Raw genomic sequence first — 20,189 nt, 5'->3', positions numbered from 1 at the left:
TCCTTTTAAAATGCCCTTTGCCTCTCCACCCCTTCGTTCTGTCTGAATTTCATCAACAAGCCTTACTGTTCATCAACAAGCCTTACTCCAGTACTGTTTGCTGCTTTTAAAGTCACTCAAAACAAGGAGTGCAAGCTGGTGGCTGCAATTACAGAGATAAGGTCTCATCAAAACCAGCTCTGTTGGAAAGAGGACGCAACATTGACTTTAAAAATGCTGTTAACTTTTTGACAGAGGACTTGAAAAGAGATGCATGGGATGTGCCGGATGTTCACTGGGAAATGCCAGAGGACAACCTGCTCAGTGAAGTCATTTCCTTCCTTGTTCTCCAGAGCGCTAGCTGCTGCTTTCTTCCACAATAACATTTCCATTTTTACTGCCTGTTGCTGTTGTCCCATTTTCCTCCCATGGTTCAGGTCATTGGCAGATGTGATTCTGAATTTGCACGCTGAGCTTTGAAACGGAAATATCTTTGTCTTCCTTGAATGATCTCTCTTTCCTGTCAAATGAGGCCCTTTCAGAACAGACTGTGTCAGCAAAGGTGCAGTTCTTTTTTTAAAAAGTTCTTTTTTTAAAAAAAAGGAAACGCCAATACTAAGCCTTGGAGATAAAACTAGAACGCTACTTTTACTAAGGGTTAGCAATGGTCTAAGGGACGCGGGTGACGCTGTGGGTTAAACCACAGAGCCTAGGACTTGCCAATAAGAAGGTCAGTGGTTCGAATCCCTGCAACGGGGTGAGCTCCTGTTGCTCGGTCCCTGCTCCAGCCAACATAGCTGTTCGAAAGCATGTCGAAGTGCAAGTAGATAAATAGGTACCGCTCTGGCAGGAAGGTAAACGGCGTTTCCATGTGCTGCTGTGGTTCGCCAGAAGCGGCTTAGCCATGCTGGCCACATGGCCCGGAAGCTGTACGCCGGCTCCCTTGGACAATAAAGCGAGATGAGCGCCACAACCCACGCCTGGACCTAATGGTCAGGGGTCCCTTTACCTTTACCTAGCAATGGTCTAGATGGGCCCTCTATTCCCGGAGGTAGGCTTTTATTAATGTTCTGAGCTCTGGTTCCCAAAGGTTATGACATAGACTTTTTCAGCATCCTCTTCCTTTCTGAGGAAGGAGGATATGGGGAGATGCCATGCAAAACTAGTTGCTTGAGATCCCTTTATCACCGACTCCCACGCTCCTGCTGTACTTACAGGGACGGAAGAGAATCATGGACCAGCATGATGCATGGTTATTCAGCAATAGCCCATTTCTTACTAATGGCCAAGGTTAATTCTCCTGGTAGGAATCCCCTCTGACAAAGAGGTGGCTCTGAATGTGTTGCATTCTGTCCCTGTTTGGGTGAATGTACACCTGACTGCCAGGTAGGGCTAGGGGAGCAATTCTGTTCAGTTGACATTTAAAGGCAAACCTACCTGATGTGCACTTTCCAAACTATACACGAAATGATACAGAGCCATTCTTCAAAATCAACACTTCTCTCAGTTTTGCAATGCAGTTCTCTAGCCAAATAGTGTGTACCAAAATGCAAATACTAGGGTAAAGTGTGCATTAAAATGCATATATATATATATATATGTGTGTCTGTGTGTGTGTGTGTGTGTGTGTGTGTGTGTGTGTGTGTGAAAATAGCATTAAAACATATTAGGGAAAGCTGCTTAGCAAAAAATGTGCATATTAGCTAACATTACATAAAGGTAAAGGGACCCCTGACCATTAGGTCCAGTCGTGGCCGACTCTGGGGTTGCGGCACTCATCTCGCTTTATTGGCTGAGGGAGCCGGTCATGTGGCCAGCATGACTAAGCCGCTTCTGGCAAACCAGAGCAGCGCACTGAAATGCCATTTACCTTCTTACCGGAGCGGTACCTATTTATCTACTTGCACTTTGACGTACTTTCAAATTGCTAGGTTGGCAGGAGCAGGGACCGAGCAACGGAAGCTCACGCCATCGCAGGGATTCGAACATTACATACAGACATGTATATTTGAAGAAAATCGCTGATTCATTTTCATGTGGACTCTTTAAAAAAATGCAATCTGATGTGGAGAACTGAACTTAATATCGAAAAAAGGAGAAACTGAAATCGACAGATGCACCCACCCCTCCTTCTAATCTACATGATCAGGAGGATCAGCTCTTTCTGGACTATATACTATTTTAGGCTTCAGATGTTGTTTTGTATGCTTACTGTTTGTTTACATGGTGGAGTCATACCTTAGCCTTCAGTAAATTCCCAGCAGGGCTTACGAAACTTAAAACCAACATTATTTTAAAAGGAACAAAAACAAAGAAAGAAATGATGCCTGGCTAAATATTGAAAACGAGTGCAGGTGGAGCGTTTACACATTTCCTATCGGCAGGCTGAAATAGAGCTTCATTGCAATAATTTAGCTGATCATGTGGCTCAACTTGCTTTGCAAGTCTGCAACACTCTTGGGCTGTTTGTGTGCATCATGGTTTTCTGTGGTTCCAGGGTGCTTCCTCAACTGGCTTTTGAATCCATGTACACACTGCATTACCCACAATGCAGAGCTGCCCTGCCGTTCCTTGAGAAATAGTGCTGTTCTATGCGTTCCCTCTCTCAAACCACCTTCAACCCAAATTGAAAGCTTAAGCCACATTTACTTCGTAGTTGAGCTGAGGTGTACATATCTGAAACCAGCTGTTGCGCATGCGCAGATGACAGCTTCATGAACAAGAGCTAAGGGGGTTGTAAGTGTGGGGAAACCAACCAGGTAATGAGCATTAAGGCATCCCCATCTCCTCTGTGTACAACAGTGTGTGAACGCAGCTTGAAATGCAGCTGGGGTGGAAGGGAACTTGCTGCGCTTTAAGCTGCTAACGTGCATCTAGCCTTAAGTGCTGTTATTGAGCAGTAGTCTATTTAACAAGAAACTAGAGGTTAAAAAAGGGTGATTTGCTGAGACCTCTATGGTTCTGTGGCTGATGGAAGTATTTGACCAAGTCCGACACTCCAGCCACCAATATTTCACTGGCTTTCAAAGAAGGCCATGAGTCTGTAGAAATCCACTTGTGTTGTGAGTATCTTCTCTGCTAGAAGGCATTTAAGTGCCAGTATTTGGGATGCAATGGGATGAGGGGTGGGTGGAAAAAGAAGAATTTTCATGGCACTGCTGTCTAGCTCACTGGCCTTTCAAGGTTTTTTATTTATCACATTTATACAGTGGTCCATGGGGTCATGAAGAGTCGGACTGAACGACTAAACAACAACCTCATTGCGAGAAGTGAGGTGACAGGGAACCAGACAGAGGGCCTTCTCGGTAGTGGCGCCCACCCTGTGGAACACCCTCCAGATATGAAGGAAATAAGCAGCTATCCTATCTTTAAAAGACATCTGAAGGCAACCCTGTTTAGGGAAATTTTTAATATTTAATGCTGTACTGTTTTTAACACTTGATTGGGAGCCGCCCAGAGTGGCTGGGGAAACTCAGCCAGATGGGCGGGGTATAAATAAAGTATTATTATTATTATTATTATTATTATTATTATTATTATTATTACCTTGGTTTTCAAACAGAATGCATTCTGTTCGACTCCCGGAACTGTTCAAAAACCAAAGCGTGGCTTCTGATTGGCTGCAGGAGCGTCCTGCAGCCAATTGGAAGCCATGGAAGCCATGCCAGACGTCCAGCTTCCGAAAATCGTTCAAAAACTAGAACACTCACTTCCGGGTTTCGATCGTTTGGGAGCCGAGGCGTTCGGCTTCCAAGGTACGACTGTATACCCCTTTTTCCTCTAAGGAGTTCAAGGTTGTTTGACATGGTTTCTCCCTTCCCCATTTTACCCCCGCAACAAACCAGGCTGCTGATAATCTCTTTAGGCTCTGGTTTCTGTCCTTTCATCTTTTCCCGTTTGCCTCTCCCTGACAGTACCATACAAAAATGACAAAAAATGTGGGAGGCATGGATGGGGCTGCAGACCCCCTGGGTGCGTTCTGGGGTCCCCAGACCCCTAATTGGAATGTTGCTGTTGTTTAGTCGTTTAGTCGTGTCCGACTCTTCGTGACCCCATGGATCAGAGCACGCCAGGCACTCCTGTCTTCCACTGCTCAAAAGAAACACTTGCCTGACAGAACTGGTGTCTTCAGCACTGGGTTGTTGCAGTGTTTTTCAAGCACATCTCTCTAATCTGGAGCCATGAGAGCTCAAAGAAAAGATGTATGCTGTAAATTCCAATGAACCTGGAGAGCTATCTTCCTTGGGAGTCCATGTGAGCTACTTGAGTGTTACTAACTCCTGAGTGACCTATTGTAAAGAGAGACAAGTTCCTGCAGCAGTCTTGCCACCTGATCTGATAGTGATTGGTATTAGCCTGGATTTGGTGTCCTTTGTGTATTTTGAAAGTGGGTTTTCATGTTTAATGCAACTGAGGGGGCGGGCAAACGTGTACGCTTTCTAGTGAATAAAATGAAAAGCAAACGCTGACTCAGCAGTTGAGGCTGCAGCTGCTTTGCAATCTGAGAGCCCTTTCCTTGAGATGTTTGGTGCAGAGAGGAAGCAGACTTAATCCATTAAAAAAACCACTTGGAAGACTATGAGTCCTTTAAAAAAAAAGTGTGCTTTTTTAATTGGGGAGAAAAAGGCAGATGGTTATTTCTTTGGATAGTTGTTTGGCCATTCTGGAAAGCAACTCTGTGTTTGTTCACTCAGTTGTGAAGCCCCTATTCTCTTTCCCCTTTGTTTCAACTCCTTTCATTCCCCTTTGCCTCTGTTCCACCCCCTTTTTTAAATTTGCTGCCCCCAACATTCTTCTGGAAGAGCTGAAGGTTTGGTCTTCTGCCACACTATATTGGTTTTGTGGGGTGCTGCTTTCTGTGGAAACGAGGTACAAGACATGCAGGCATTTCAAGCATTAGAAAGAAAAGCAAGCAGGGTGATTTTCGCTCCCCAACAACTTTCCACAGAATTGCACAGTCACAAAATTGCATAAGATTGTATGACCATAGGTTCTTTCTGCACAGTCCCTGGGAATGCACAGTCCCTGATATTTCTTTCTGTAAAAAATTGAGCAAGTTTCCACCCTTTAAGAGAGAGGCTTTAGATTCAGTTTTCTACAATACATAAGATTCATTTCCCTACATAGCTTTCTGACTTTGCTTGGCCAACTTTGAAATAACTTGCCGATGAGGTAGTTTAAAAGTATGTTTAGCCAAACAGGTAAATTTAAGCACATAGGCAAATCAATATTTGGGGAGCCCAAATTGTTGAGCTGTATTTGACGACAACAAGGAACCGAGCCATTAGTGTCATTGGCCCAGTCCTGTGGAAAACTCTGCTAATGGAAATTCATCAGGTGCTTTTGTTTCAACTTTTAAATGCCTGTTGAAGACTTCTCTAGTCCATCTGGCATATTAAGAATTGCATCTTTCCACAACAGTTTTCTGATTTTAACTGTTTTATATGGCCTTTAATGCATGGTTTTATGTACAGCCATTGTGAACCACTTTGAGTTTCCTTAAGGATTAGCAGAATATTTTTTTTAAAAAAAAATAAATAAAATAATGTACAGTCCACAGAGTTTCAGTTTTTCCCCTTGGCTGCAGAATTTGATTTTAAGACAGATTTTTTTTTGGTCTCCTTTAAAAGTACACTTTATACTTGACAGTTTACTATGGTCCTCTGCTGAAACGAGCTGATGACAAGCGATGATGTACTAACTTTCCTGAAGGCTCTTCTATCTTTGGCAATCATTCGTAGCCAAGTAAGGTTGTCTTCCATAAACACTGTTTTAACAGTGAGTCCATAGGTGACTGTGGAGGCCAATTCTGGATCCACACATCCTTCCACAGTGGGTACATAGGTTTCTGGGTGGGTGTTTATACTACATTTTTTTAAGATTTGCCTTGAGAGAGTCTTTAAACCTCTTTTGTTGACTACCAGCATTACGCTTTCCATTTTTAAGTTCAGAATAGAGTAGTTGCTTTGGAAGACAATAATCAGGCATCCGCACAACATGACCAGTCCAACAAAGTTGATGTTGAAGAATCATTGTTTTGACACTGGTGATCTTTGCTTCTTCCAATACACTGACATTAGTTCACCTGTCTTCCAAAGTGATGTGTAAAAATTTCTGGAGACACAGTTGATGGGATCTTTCGAGGAGTTGGAGATGGCATTTATAAGTGGTCCATGTTTCATAAGCATGCAGTAAAGTTGTAAAGGCTAACACATACCGTAACACACAAGTGTTTTTTGTACTTAGCACATTTCCTTTGTTACTGCAGATCAATGGTCCACCTAGTTAAATGTCCATTTCTGGTTGTAAATCCCCCAGCATCTGATAGCTGGAGATCTCTAAAAGAAAAGAGGAGGTTACATAGGTAACTACCATGGCTATTGGTTACATCCTTCCTCCATATCTTCATCTAATTCTATTTTTAAGAAATAAAGAAACATTCAACCCCTGTCTGCACAACGCATTTGAAACAGTATCGTGCCTCTTCAAACAGTCATGGTTTCCTCCCCCCCAAAGCATCCTGGGAAATGTTTTTTAAGGGTGCAGAGCTGCCTCTTTGTAATGTACAAAGGTAAGTGCCACATCCATTGAACTGCCCGTTTTTGTCTCTAGCCTTGCCCCGCACTGATAATATGGTCTCCAAAAGACCTACCCCTTCCATCACTTCCTCCAGGTAGACTAGAGTTGTCTACCTGGTTCTGCTCCCGACATTTGGCTAGCAAGCTACTTTTAGCCTTGGCCCTAAGCTGTGCAGGCGTGCCTGGTGTTATATAGCATTGAGAGGTGAGAAACAGCCTGAAATTCTTCTCCCACCCCCCATTTCATGGGTAGGCAAACTAAGGCCCCGGGGGTCAATCACCTTGTCAATCCGGCCCATGGACAGTCTGGGAATCAGCGTGTTTTTACATGAGTAGAATGTGTGCTTTTATTTAAAATGCATCTCTGGGTTATTTGTGGGGCATGGGAATTCGTTCAATTCCCCCCCCCCCCAAATATAGTCCAGCCCCCCCACAAGGTCTGAGGGACAGTAGACTGGCCCCCTGCTGAAAAAATTTGCTGTCCCCTGCCCCATTTCTTTGCTTGGCCCCACCATCACCACACACACTTCAGATGTTGTTCTATAATATTATCCCACTACGTTTGCCTCCAGTGAAACTCCTGCATACTTTGAAGGAGTGAGAGTAAAAGAGACAGAAAGAGAGAGCTGGGAAGAGAATGTCTCTTGTTTCTTTGCAGAGAGAGACTTGGGGAATAGCTGTCCCTTCTCCTATACACATGTAAATGGGATGCATTCATTCTCTTGTCTTGACTGGAGGACTGTTTGAGGCATGCTCTGTGTGCCAATTTGCCATCTTCCCTGGAACTGGGTCCAGGCGCTGCGGCATAATTCTAGCCTATCAGTTTGGATTGGCTGTTTGGGAGCTTCACTGAATGAAACGGCGTTCTGTAGCAAATGAGGCCTGCTAAAGGTCCATTTTCTCCAGGCCAGAGCACTGATGCTTAAAACCAGCTGATTTCCTGGTGATGCCATGAGAGAGAGAGGCTGGTGTATGTTTGGCTGGTGTATGTTTGGCTCAAATGCTTATTAATCTTCCTTCTGTGGATGTGGACACAGATGAATTGTGCAAAAACTCCGCTGGTTTTTCTACATGGACCCCACACACAGGCAGTTGTTTTGCATGATGTTTATTGTGTGTGGAGGTAATTTCATGCACATTATCAGCAAATGTATGTACAGTTAATCTTAGCTAAAACTAGTGTCTTAGTGTTCAATTTTGCATGCTTCTGAAAAATCGTAGATGGATGAATGCTAGATTTTATTACTGGAAGAGCATTCTTGTACATTAGTTGGGCATTGCATTGGTGGTTGATGTTGGCTTCTGTTTTCCTATATAAAATAACATCATTCTTTCCAACATTTCTCCGACGAAATTAGGGACATCCCATTCCATAATGATAATTTTACTATTTATACCCCACACATCTTACCTGGTTGCCCCGGCCACTCTGGGCAGTTTCCAACAGATAAAAAAATTATAAAACATTAAACATTTTTTTTAAAAAAACTTCCTTATACAGTGGTACCTCTAGTTGTGTTCACCTCTGGTTACGTATCCTTTGGGATATGTACGCGGCAAACCTGGAAGTATCTTTCTGGGTTTAGCAGAAGCAGCACCTCCAGTTGCGAATTCCTCGGGATGCAGCCGGAGCTCCAGAATGGATCCCGTTCACATCCAGAGGTACCACTATACAGGTTTGCCTTCAGACATCTTGGGAGTCAGATAACTCCATACCCTCCAACATTTCTCCAATGAAAATAGGGACATCCTAAGGAAAAGTGGGACATTCCAGGATCAAATCAGAAACCGGGACGGCTTCTCTAAGTCAGGGATGCCCTGGAAAATAGAGACACAAGAGGGTCTGGAACGTTGTTGATGGGAATTATGAAAAAGCTTGTGAATTTAATACAATTTTGCAATTCCAAACACAACTTGCAAGACAACCCAATGCAAATTTACCTAGAAATAACTCTGAATAAACTTGATAGAGGCTTGCTTTCTAGGAAGTGTGTGTGTGTTTCAAGATTGCTAGCTTAGTCAGATAGGGTTGGCGAAGCTCTTTGGCATGTGTGGCAGAAGTCAAGGCCAAAACAGGGGGCAGCCTTGCTTTTGTGAAGTATATGGAACATATGCAGTGACTTTTGCCCTGGACTCCTCAGCCCAGGGGGACGCAGGTGGCGCTGTGGGTTAAAGCCTCAGCGCCTAGGGCTTGCCGATCGAAAGGTCGGCGGTTCGAATCCCTGCGGCGGGGTGCGCTCTCGCTGCTCGGTCCCAGCGCCTGCCAACCTAGCAGTTCGAAAGCACCTCCGGGTGCAAGTAGATAAATAGGGACCGCTTACCAGCGGGAAGGTAAATGGCGTTTCCGTGTGCGGCTCTGGCTCTGGCCAGAGCAGCGATGTCACGCTGGCCACGTGACCCGGAAGTGTCTCCGGACAGCGCTGGCCCCTGGCCTCTTAAGTGAGATGGGCGCACAACCCCAGAGTCTGTCAAGACTGGCCCGTACGGGCAGGGGTACCTTTACCTTTACCTTTACCTCAGCCCAGGAGTAGGCAGCAGATTAGTGCCAGAAAGGCTGACTCCACAAAGGAGACCATTGTGACTAAATGGGGTCCCTGTTCATGTGAAGGTGCTCCAACATGGGTGCATCTGTATGTGCACAGATACCAGATGCCTGGGAGTATGGCAGAGGCTATGGGGTATGCAATGTTGGGGTAGGGCCTGGAAATGTGGTCCCACTTTCCCTATACACCAGTGTTTCTCCAACTTGGATCCCCAGCTATTGTTGGACTACAACTTCTATCACCCCTGGTTAGCAGGGCCAGTGGTCAGGGGTGATGGGAGTTGTAGTCCAACAACATCTATGGACCCAAGGTGGACAAGCACTGGTGTAGAGGGAGAAGTTGGGAGTCGAACACTGAACAGCCTCAGTGACTCCTGGTTTCTGTTTGTATTTATTGGTTTGGAGATAAAAATCTGCAAGGGGCCTGGGGTGGCATACAAGGGGCTATTAACCCATTTCAAGTACTTTTGAGGTCTACTAGGCTGAGAAATAGAAATAAGCCACGAAAATCTCCTTCAGGGTTGTGTGTGGGTTTGAATCCACGTTTTACAACACTGTGCTGACTCAAAAGCATATTTGACAGGAAAAGTTAAACCAGATCTTTCAAATAAACATTCTCCTTCTGTCATGTGTATCAGCGTTTCTTTTTTAAAAAATAAAAATACTCCCATTATAGTAACAAATGAGGGGAAGGGAGAAGCAGAACTGCCTCTGAAGAGAATTTTCTGCCGCTTTCTCTGAAGTGTCAGCTGTCGTTTTAAGGACATCGTGTTTCTGTGGGAAGGAGTCCTTACAAACTCCTTCATGTTTCAGATCCTGACAATATAGCTGCCGTCTCTGAGAGCATCGTTTCCATCTGTCTCCTCCAAGCTTTCCTACGTCTCTTTGAGACTGTTGCAGTGAAATGTTTGGCAGCGGAAAAGAAATCTTATTTTCTTCTTTGGAAAGTAAATGCGGCTAACCGAGGAGGACTATTAGTAGAGTGATGACAATTGCTTTCCCAGTGGAAAAAGGCTTTATCAAAATTTGCTGATTGGAGATGGTTCTCTCCACTTGAAGCATTGCATAGTGTTTGCCAGTCAGGAGTGATGCTTCCTACCATAGTAGCCAACTCCTAGGGGCCGATGGTGTGTGGGTACCACACCTTGCAATCAGTTATGTGGGGGAGGGGTTTACTTGTCCCTTGGAACCCCTGCTTCCCATCCCCCTTGCCCCATCCTGCTCTTCTTTCGGAACATAGAAAATAATGAAGCTATGACTGCCAAGCCAATAGCAACTAGTCTGGCCATTATTCCTTCGCAAGAACAGGGCTTTTATCTGAATACGCATAGCTTCTGCACATGGTGAACTTGATAGAGCTGGTGAGGCCCAAGGACCAGGTTTAATGCAGCTTGAGGCTTGTTCTTTAATTGCCCTTTCTGAGGCTGTGTGAGGGAAGGAAGGAAAGAGGCGCTTGTGGGGTTTCCTGTCCCAGGTGTGGAAAAAACATCAACCTTCTATGCACCTTGACCAGAACCCCTTCAACCCTCCCCTCCCCTAGCCCCAGTTCTGTATTCAAAGGGGTCATAGATATATGGGAAACTAATGGGAAACCAATGAGGTCACTGGCCCATACGCTTTCCCTGTGATTCTTCTCCTGTTTGCATTTAAAATAAAAATAAAAATCACTCCTTCTCCAATTAAAGGTAAAGGTAAAGGTACCCCTGCCCGTACGGGCCAGTCTTGACAGACTCTGGGGTTGTGCGCCCATCTCACTTAAGAGGCCAGGGGCCAGCGCTGTCCGGAGACACTTCCGGGTCACGTGGCCAGCGTGACATCGCTGCTCTGGCCAGAGCCAGAGCCGCACACGGAAACGCCGTTTACCTTCCCGCTGGTAAGCGGTCCCTATTTATCTACTTGCACCCGGAGGTGCTTTCGAACTGCTAGGTTGGCAGGCGCTGGGACCGAGCAGCGGGAGCGCACCCTGCCGCGGGGATTCGAACCGCCGACCTTTCGATCGGCAAGCCCTAGGCGCTGAGGCTTTAACCCACAGCGCCACCTGCGTCCCTCCTTCTCCAATTACTAGGTCACAAATTGCCCCCTGCCCATGTCACCGCAACTGCTTGGGACTTCCTTCCCTGTAGTGAAATTCCCATGAAGTGTGGTGAGCATGAATGTGAACAAAGCAACCATATAGGTGGGGGAGTACAGTGGTACCTCGGGTTACATACGCTTCAGGTTACATACGCTTCAGGTTACAGACTCCGTTAACCCAGAAATAGTGCTTCAGGTTAAGAACTTTGCTTCAGGATGAGAACAGAAATCGTGCTCCAGTGGCGTGGCAGCAGCAGGAGGCCCCATCAGCTAAAGTGGTGCTTCAGGTTAAGAACAGTTTCAGGTTAAGTACGGAACTCCAGAACGAATTAAGTACTTAACCTGAGGTACCACTGTAGTATGAGACTTGCCCAGCTAGTAGCGAGGAACATCCCATCCAAATGTTTGTGCACCTCTAATTGTTTGTGCCTGCAAAGCCCCTTTCAGCCAAGGGAGAATGGGATGTGTGTTTTCTCGGAAACACGCCTTCTGCTTGATCCTCTGAACAGGAATGGAGCGAAAAGTGTTTAGATCTATTGAAGAAGAAGATTGAAAAGGATGAAGCAGGTTTTGGAATCCTACCCAAACACGTTCTTTTATTATGTGTATTCTTAAACTCTGTTGATTTTATCCATATTTTGATAATTCTGCTATGTCGACTTGTGATTAAAGTCTGTTGATATCGTCATTTTCTTACTCATATTTGCTACTATTTTATGTAAACTCTGTAGATGTTTTTTTTTTCCTGGTTAAGCAGTCTGTAAAACTTGTTAAACAAAATAACAGAAAGGTTGGGGTTAGCAACTGCATCTCAGTGCATGTTCTTTGCTACTTAGTGCGGCAGCATTTTGGAGACTGGTAACAGCCTCTTCTGCCTGGTTCAAACAACAGGAAAATAATGCCCTTCTCCATAGAAATAGGATGCAATTTAAATAGAATGCAGAGACTGGGAGAAACTGCCCCATAATTGCCAACAACTCTTCTATTTCTTGCAACATCTGGAGTTAACTTCTTTTAAAAGAGAGAATTTGAGGTTTTTGTGGCCGAAGGGTTGTTTTGCCTTCTAAAAAGCCATTTCTTTTTAATGATGTGCCAATTGCCCTTGTGCTGCATTTCTTCTTTTGTGTGGTGGCAGCCAGGAATATGAAAACACGACTAAATGCTATCACAAATGGCAGCGTTTTTAAGATCAACGATTTACAGATTAACTTTATTGAAAACTAGCTGTGTAGGAAGTTATCCTCCCACATTGGCTGTTTTCCTTTAAGTGTATAGCAATTTCTGGCTAGATGGTGAATATGGTATGCCCAGTTTCTCCTGTGGGCTGTTTTTAATATACTGGGTCTAAAATGGTAACAGTTTCCCATAGACATTGGTGCCATTCAGAAGATTACATATGTTGAACTTCGGTTTGCTCTTGGGGAAATTACTGCCACAACAGTACACCAACTTGAAATTCACTATTATAGCCTGCTGTTCAGTCCTGTTTGAAAGTGCTATATGCTCGTCCTTTGGTTAATTTCCACAATAACCCTGCATAGTAGCAAGAATGTTTATGCCACTCATTCACCTCAATTGATTTGCTGAGATACAATCTGGTAAAGTTACTTCTGCATTTTCCGTATTCGGATCTGTGCAGTGCAATATGAACGGTTAAATATTGCACCAGCCTTTTGAAGTAGATTGTCTCTCCGGTCAGTAAAGTCCTAAATGGACATTTAGGAAGATCAACTACTTTGGGACCTTCTCATATTAATATTTGTGATACGGTTATTTCTATAGTTATATGTAATTTTTTAAAAGCCCCCACCACCATTGCTTTTAAACAATTCATTCTAGGATTTCTCTCTAATTCCAGTGCCTTTGCCTTTAATCTTCCTCTATTGTGCTTCTTGCCATGGTATTTCCTATATGCCTTTCTCATCAGTTCATAGCCTTTAAAATTTAACCCACTGAGAAAGAGAGCTTGCAGCGCCCTGATGCTGATGGTCTGTGTATTGTCCTTCATGAACCACATGTCGCAAGATGCTTTTGGCTGCTTCCAACACAGAGATAGGAAAGCAGAGTGATATTTATTGTCATGTTTTGCTTCAGAAGCCTTGTGAATCAGTGCATCGCAATTGGCCTGGACCAGATTAGCTTCTGCTGCAATTGATCCTGGGGTGTGGAGGAAGTTCCGGTTGGGGTTAGACATTAAGGCAGTTGTAAAGCTGCCGTGGGAATACTTGCGTATCATCCTCCTTGATTACTCCTAGCAATATGGAACATGTGGTGTCATTTTACTGCGTGTTTCTCTCTCCCGCCCAAGAAGCAACCAACACAGCAGGAAACCTGCAGAATAATGACGACGGTATGCCATGTGTCTTGGGTGACCCAGCAAAAGAGGCGCATGAGAGATGGGGCTGTTGTTTATGGGAGCATTTGCACACCATTCCACTAGAACTCAAAAGTGAACAGAGAACAGTGTAGGGAAGAAAATTGATTCTACCAAGTATGTTGTTCTCGACTGGCTGAGTTACAGCAGCAAGTGTAAGCCAGGGGGTTGGGGAGACTTCACCATCGGAGTTTCGTGTGACTGGCTTTCCGAACTTTCAGCTGTAAACATCAGTCTCTGCTGCTTAGAAGGCAGCCAGCTGCTTTGAGCAGCTGGAACACGTCACCACGAGCGTGTTCTTCTTGGGAACTGAGAGAACTCCAAGGAAATGTTGCCTCCTTCACTCAAAAGTCACCAGTTCTGGGAATAAACAAATAAAGCGGCTAAAACTTTCACCTAAAAGTGAGCTTCGGAAAAGTAATTTTGTGGCCAAGGCTGTTTAACAGGAAAACATTTCATGGTTCAACCGTGCCCACTCCCATGCTAATATAGTCAGGGTGTGTTGACTGGGTGGGTCTATATTTGGTGTGTCTGAAATTGCTAGCAGAATTCTTGACTTCCAGGAACAGAGTCTCTGCTTCTCTGATTCCTAGAATTATTTTCCTCCTCCAAGGTGGCACACAGTTTTCAGTGTGACAACAGTTTCATTTTTGCTGTTCTTGGTAACAAAAGCACATCCCTCCGTTGCTCTAATGATGCAAAGAACCACTCCACTGCGGGATAAATATACAGTGTAGATGTGACCACTTGGTTAGGCTGCACCATCCTGCTTGGCGGCAAGAAGAATTACACCATACAATGAAGCCACCCAATTAGAAGTCTGGGGAAACAGTAAAATTCTCTTTACCAGTTGGCAGGATGCTGCAGATGAATCAAATGGCTGTGTGCAAGTTATCGCTGGGTAAATGGCGGTCTTAAGCCATCCATGATAAGGCTTTCTTCGATACGTTGCGTCCTAACATTCTCACTAAAAAAACCTCTAGAACACAACAGAAGCATGTTGTAACCCACTCATAACCATTGACACATGGTTTTTTAAGGGTTTGGGTGGGGTAGGAATGGAGGTAAGGCTATTGATCAAGAGAAAGGCTTTCTTGGCTTAATTGAAGTTCTTGGTCTGCTCCTCTGCCAAACACAGACCAATTAGGAATACGGGAATGCAGCCAGGTTTGTATTTTGTTAATGAAAGATCCAAGCAAGGAAGGAAATGAAGCTCTGATGTTATGCCCCCCCCCCTGCTCTAGCTGTCTTATTATAAACCATTCATATAACACCATCTGTTTTGTGGCACTTGTCAAAAAGAGGTAGGGCTTGTCCCTATCCCAAGAGGCTTACAATCTGAAATAGGCACAGAGGAACAAGAGAGGAAATGGAAGCATGGGCAGAAAATGGGATTGCTTCAATTGCATGCACTTGGGTTGATCATGAGCAATAGACCTAAGTGGGAAAGAATCAGGACCCAGTAAGGAAACAGGAAGTACCGGGGCAGGAAGTCAGGGAGAGAACCCCACCCATGCTATATCTGAGCTGGAGCAAACTGGTGTGTGAACCTGCGCAGAACTCAATCCAACATTTTACCTCCAGTCTAAATCCTTCAAGTGCTTTGTCACAGGTAAGGATGACGAACTTGCAGCCCATAATCCCCCTTGGGGGCTAGGAGTCAGGGATGATGGTGGTTGGAGTCTTAGCATCTGGAAGACCATTGATTTCCTCAGCCTTGCAAGAATGTGGAGGGGCTACTGGGATTAAGGAACAGTAATCCTGTGGGCTATACACGAGGGGGACAATGTGCTGAACAATATGAGCAGGCTTTTCAGAGGCCTGGTGTTGCAGTTTACAAGGTAGGAGGAGCCCTATAGAGTCCACCTGGGCAAAGATGCCACGCCCAAGCAGCCTCCCTTGACACACAGAGTTTATTCCACCTATTGGCATCCTGCAGGAATATTCCAATTTTAAATATTCTTCTCTGTTTCCCCATGTACACTGTATACAGCCTGAAGGAAGAAGGAAATGTCATTGAACATGCATGTAATAGTGCTTTATAAGGGATGTATTGAGGCTTTTCCCTAATGTTGTAGACAGCACATTCCTATGGACGGCAGCAACTCTTTATAAACTAGTCTGACAAAGTAGACTTTGCCAGCTATACAAACAGAGACCAAGTCTTGTTTAAAACGTTTCAGTAACTTCTGAATATTGTCACACAAACGCTTACTAGGCCTAGCATCTCCCTAGTCTTAATCACCAGGTGTGCTGGGCCAGGTGTTAATGTAGTCTGCTATAGAATATCTAATTGAATACTAATTTAATACCTATGGGTCTGTTGTTGTGGGTGCTTCTGGTTAAGTTCTATTTAAATGGGGGAAGACTGGAGTCAGGTCTTATTAGCAAAAAAAAGCCTGGTCTCTGCCTCAAGGTGCTTGCAAAATTTTGACCATGAGTGACTGGAGGCAAGGGTTACAGGAGAGGAAGATCGGCAAATTAAGTTACACATGCTTGGGCTTTGTTTAGGGTGGGAGTAGGATTAAGCTAAAAGTTTCATTGAAGAGATGGGTTTTGAGCAATGTTTGGAATGAACTGATTCAGATTAACCAATTCACTGTATTAATTTAAAAAAAATCTCTGAACTGCACCTGAAAGTAGTTCATAGAATTTCTAGGTGAACTGAACATGAATTAAGTTCCTTTGGCAGTGGAACTTTGGGTGATTTTTAATTCAGTTCCAAATTTAATTCATTATGTACTGTGTACATGCTACCCCAGGCAAATGTTACTCTGTGGTTTCTGGTGAGTTTTCTTATTGCTTTTCTTATCACAAAAATAAATCAATCTGTATTTTCTTTTTTTTTGGGGGGGGTGGAGTAGGTCTGTGGCGCAAAAGGTCCATATCAATTTAACTGTGTAACCTGAATAGTCCAGTAGCACCTTAGTGACCAACTAAGTTTGTTCTTGGTATAAACTTTCGTGTGCATGCACACTTCTTCAGAGAAGTGTTCATGTACACTTCTTCAGAGAAGTGTGCATGCACATGAAAGCTTATACCAAGAACAAACTTAGTTGGTCACTAAGGTGCTACTGGACATTTTTTAAATTTTTAAATATATTTTGACTGTGTCAGACCAACACGGACACCTACCTGAATCTGAATTTGCCAGTATGTGATTGGGGCCTATCTGAAAATAGTCACAGTTTAGAAGCACCAACAAATGGAGAAGAGGAAAAGAACGAATGACCTGGAAAAGCCATTAAGACAGTTGCTCAAAAGCAGACTTGTGATGGGTAAAGTGCTATGCAGATATTTTATGGAGTGTGCTTAGAAAACAAAACTTAGGGTGTCAAAAGCCCACCTGCTATAATCAGTATCATGATATGCTGGCTTGTGCTTAATTCCTTTGGATTTTTGAAGGAGGTGGGCGTGTCTCTTTGCTTTTTAGCTATTTGCCCATTCACCCATTTGCTCAGGTGCGCCATCTTGCTGACTGACTTAAAAACAAAAACATATTTGGGCCCTTTGATGGAAATTCATTCATCTTTCCCATGTATTTTTTTTTAAAAAGCTGCATCTGTCACAGCAAAATTCTCATTAGAATGAGGCTTGAAGGTGGGTCAGTTACAAATTTGCCCACCCCCATTCTCACTACCCATTGGTTAATAAGCGAAAAGGTGTACCATTTTAATTAGTTTAGATGCTAGAAGGAGTCGCAGGGGTGGTCTTTTGCTGCAGCAGCAGTTAAAACCCTTATCATATGACATTTCAAAGACTTAAGGCATTGATAGTGGCATAAGCTGCTTTCTCAGGAAACGGTCATTCCTTTTCATCTTTCTAGTCCACAAGCCTTACTACATAGAGGAATATACACATAGTTAAGTGGCTTGCAGGATGTGGGTGGTGCTGTGGGTTAAACCACAGAGCTTAGGGCTTGCCGATCAGAAGGTCGGCAGTTCGAATCCCAGTGTCGGGGTGAGCTCCCGTTGCTCGGTCCCTGCTCCTGCCAACCTAGCACTTCGAAAGCACGTCAAAGTGCAAGTAGATAAATAGGTACTGCTCCGGTGGAAAAATAAACGGCATTTCTGTGCGCTGCTCTGGTTCGCCAGAAGCGGCTTAGTCATGCTGGCCACATGACCCGGAAGCTGTACGTCAGCTCCCTCGGCCAGTAAAGCGAGATGAGCGCCGCAACCCAGAGTCGGCCATGACTGGACCTAACGGTCAGGGGTCCCTTTACCTTCTAAGTGGCTTGCGGTATGCAGCTTTAGGCTGCAGCAATACAGCAAGCTCCATTTCTGCTTCACAATACCTTTGCTGTGAGCTACAACTGTTTGTTAAATTGCCATTACAAGGTGGCAAGAGAGCTTGGCCTTAGGAATTGCCCAAGTAAAAAAAAGGTGGGGTGCATAAGGGGTGGGGGGCCGCTGAACATTTTGCACATATTCACAGCCCCCTCAAAATACCAATAAATAAATAAATAAACAAACCCAAACAAAACTGGTAATGCTTGGGTCCCCAAAACAACAACCCCCCTCCCACTCTCAAAACAAAGAAGAAGGGGAAGTCACTCCTCTCCCCGCAAAAGGAACAGACAGCCCCCCCCATCCAAACAATCATCAAAAGTATTTTATTTTAAAAGTTGAAAGGGGTAGGTGGCATTGGTGGGTGCAAAGTGTGGAGGCCCGCAGGTGCTGTGATCCCCAGAGGTTGACAGATAAATGTCACGGTCCCGTTCACGGGCGATCAAAGTCCTGGCAGGGGGCCCTCAAGACCGGGAGCAAGATGGCAGGGTGGGAGCAGGAATGGGGGGCCAGAAGCCAGGAGTCAGGAAGCCAAGAGTCTGAGGAGTCAAGAAGCCAAGGGTCCGAGGGTCAGGAAGCAAGGAGGAACAAAGTCAGGGGTCCGAGGATCAAGAAGCAAGGAGTCAAGAAGCCGAGGTTCAAGGATCAGGAAGCAAGAAGCCAAATGCTGCAAGGAAGGGAGCGTGTTGCTGTGGCAAAAAGCCGAAGGGAAATTCTGACCTTATATCCCTTCCCAGCTCTTGCCACCAGGTGCTGTGAGTTACCAATCGGCCTCACCTCTGGGGCCACACCTTGCCTCTTCAGAACACACTTAGGAAGGCCCCAGTCCTGCAAAGTCCTATTGGTCACGGGGCCTGGCTCCTGCACGCACACCTGACAATAAATCTGACTCTTCCAAGTATTGCCTGTGAGGCATGCTAGACACACGGTTAGGAGTGTTGCGTTCCAAATATTTACGTGGTTCTGCATGAAGGCAGTGGCACTCCTGATGCTCTCTGTATAGCTGTATGTGAACTTGGAGAGAGATGGGGAAATAGATTACGGTGACAGATAAAGAGAAGCTTCTAAGGCCTATGTGGATTTGATGCTGCGGGGAGGAAAGGGTGAAGAACAGGCCGTTAATTAAAAATGGGATACTGGCTCACACTGTCGAAGCCACAAGCTTCCAGTTCAAATATTGTCTTTGTCACAAGCTCTCTAGATACAAAGGGTGTCCAAGTTCCTGTGCGAGTTGGAATGTTATTAAGCTATTTATGAATAGGATTAGGAAGAAACAGGGCTCAACTTTGTACTTCGGTGCTGGAGTGTGTGTGTGTGTGGTGTGTGTCCTGCATTTTGCAGCTTAACCTGACTTAGTTTCCAAGAGTTTTAATGAAATTGAATCTTTATTGAGTCACAGCTTAGCCTTGGGACCTAGAAGGTAGCACTCAAGATGTATCTCTCTGTGTTTTCCCAGTAATGAAAGAAGGCTCATATACCTGGGATTAGTTTGGGGAGGGGGGAAGTCTGTAGTGGAATCCAGCCACTGCAGTAGGCGGTGCAAAAATATCCTGCATATTCCTCGGAGGATATGGCCATTTCCTTAAACTAGTCCTGTACTCCACTAATGCTTAGAAGCCAACAAAACCCATCTATAAATGTCAAGATAAGCGTAACTGGTGGAACTATAAATGGGTGGCTTTCAGACTTACTGCTTTCAGCACCAGCTCATCTGCTAAGGATGCTTGGCACATCTGCCACAGAACTCCAGCACTGCAGAGTGGCTTTTTTGGGAGATGCACAATCACTCGTTTCTGAAGGGCGCAGGCCAGGCCTGTCTGATCTTCCTTTCCTGAACTGAGTGTGCAGCATTCTGTATCACACTTGCATACCTACCGTAAGGGAAGATCAGTGGTGGTGGACAAGCTTGTCAGTCATTGCTTACCTTTCTGTTGAGGAGGTAATGGTAAACTTCCGTGGAGTTCCAGGGTTTCCCTGAAAACGGTTTAAAACACCGCTGTTCTAAAAGGATTATGTATGTTTGTGTCAAATCCAAATTCCCTCTTCCTGGATATCTTTGTATTCCTTCCTCCTCACTCCAGAAAAAGCAGTCTTTTGATCTTTCCATGTTTCTCTTCTTCACCTTCTGATTTTGCACAGTTGCCTGTGGATTATGGGTACAACTGCCAGCACAGCTCAGCAGACGACGACGGCAACATTTGAGAATATCCACGGCAGCAGCGGAACGATGGAAGACCGCCATTCCCTCAGCATCCACTCCTTCCAGACGGTCGGCCTCCACAACAACAAGGCCAAGTCGATTATTACCAATAAGGTGGCACCTGTAGTCATTACGTGAGTTGCCCCCCAAACAGTGA

The 20,189-nt window shown here is 44.7% G+C and overlaps 1 protein-coding gene across 3 annotated transcripts in view; it reads left to right on the top strand.

The window, feature by feature from the left end:
* The window catches only part of PALD1 (phosphatase domain containing paladin 1), a 117,715-nt gene that overhangs the window by 36,810 nt on the left and 60,716 nt on the right, over positions 1 to 20,189 (top strand). For all 3 annotated transcript variants that reach the window (XM_079976263.1, XM_079976264.1, XM_079976262.1), the window contains exon 2: positions 19,972 to 20,166. In XM_079976263.1, coding sequence (XP_079832389.1) covers positions 19,985 to 20,166 — 182 coding nt within the window. In that variant the 5' untranslated portion in view covers positions 19,972 to 19,984. The remainder of the gene's footprint in view (positions 1 to 19,971; positions 20,167 to 20,189) is intronic.

The sequence above is a fragment of the Podarcis cretensis genome, assembly GCF_951804945.1.
Source record: "Podarcis cretensis genome assembly, chromosome: 5".
NCBI lineage: Eukaryota > Metazoa > Chordata > Lepidosauria > Squamata > Lacertidae > Podarcis > Podarcis cretensis.
Note: the sequence above shows the minus strand (reverse complement) of the source record. Positions and strands in the feature narration are given on the sequence as shown.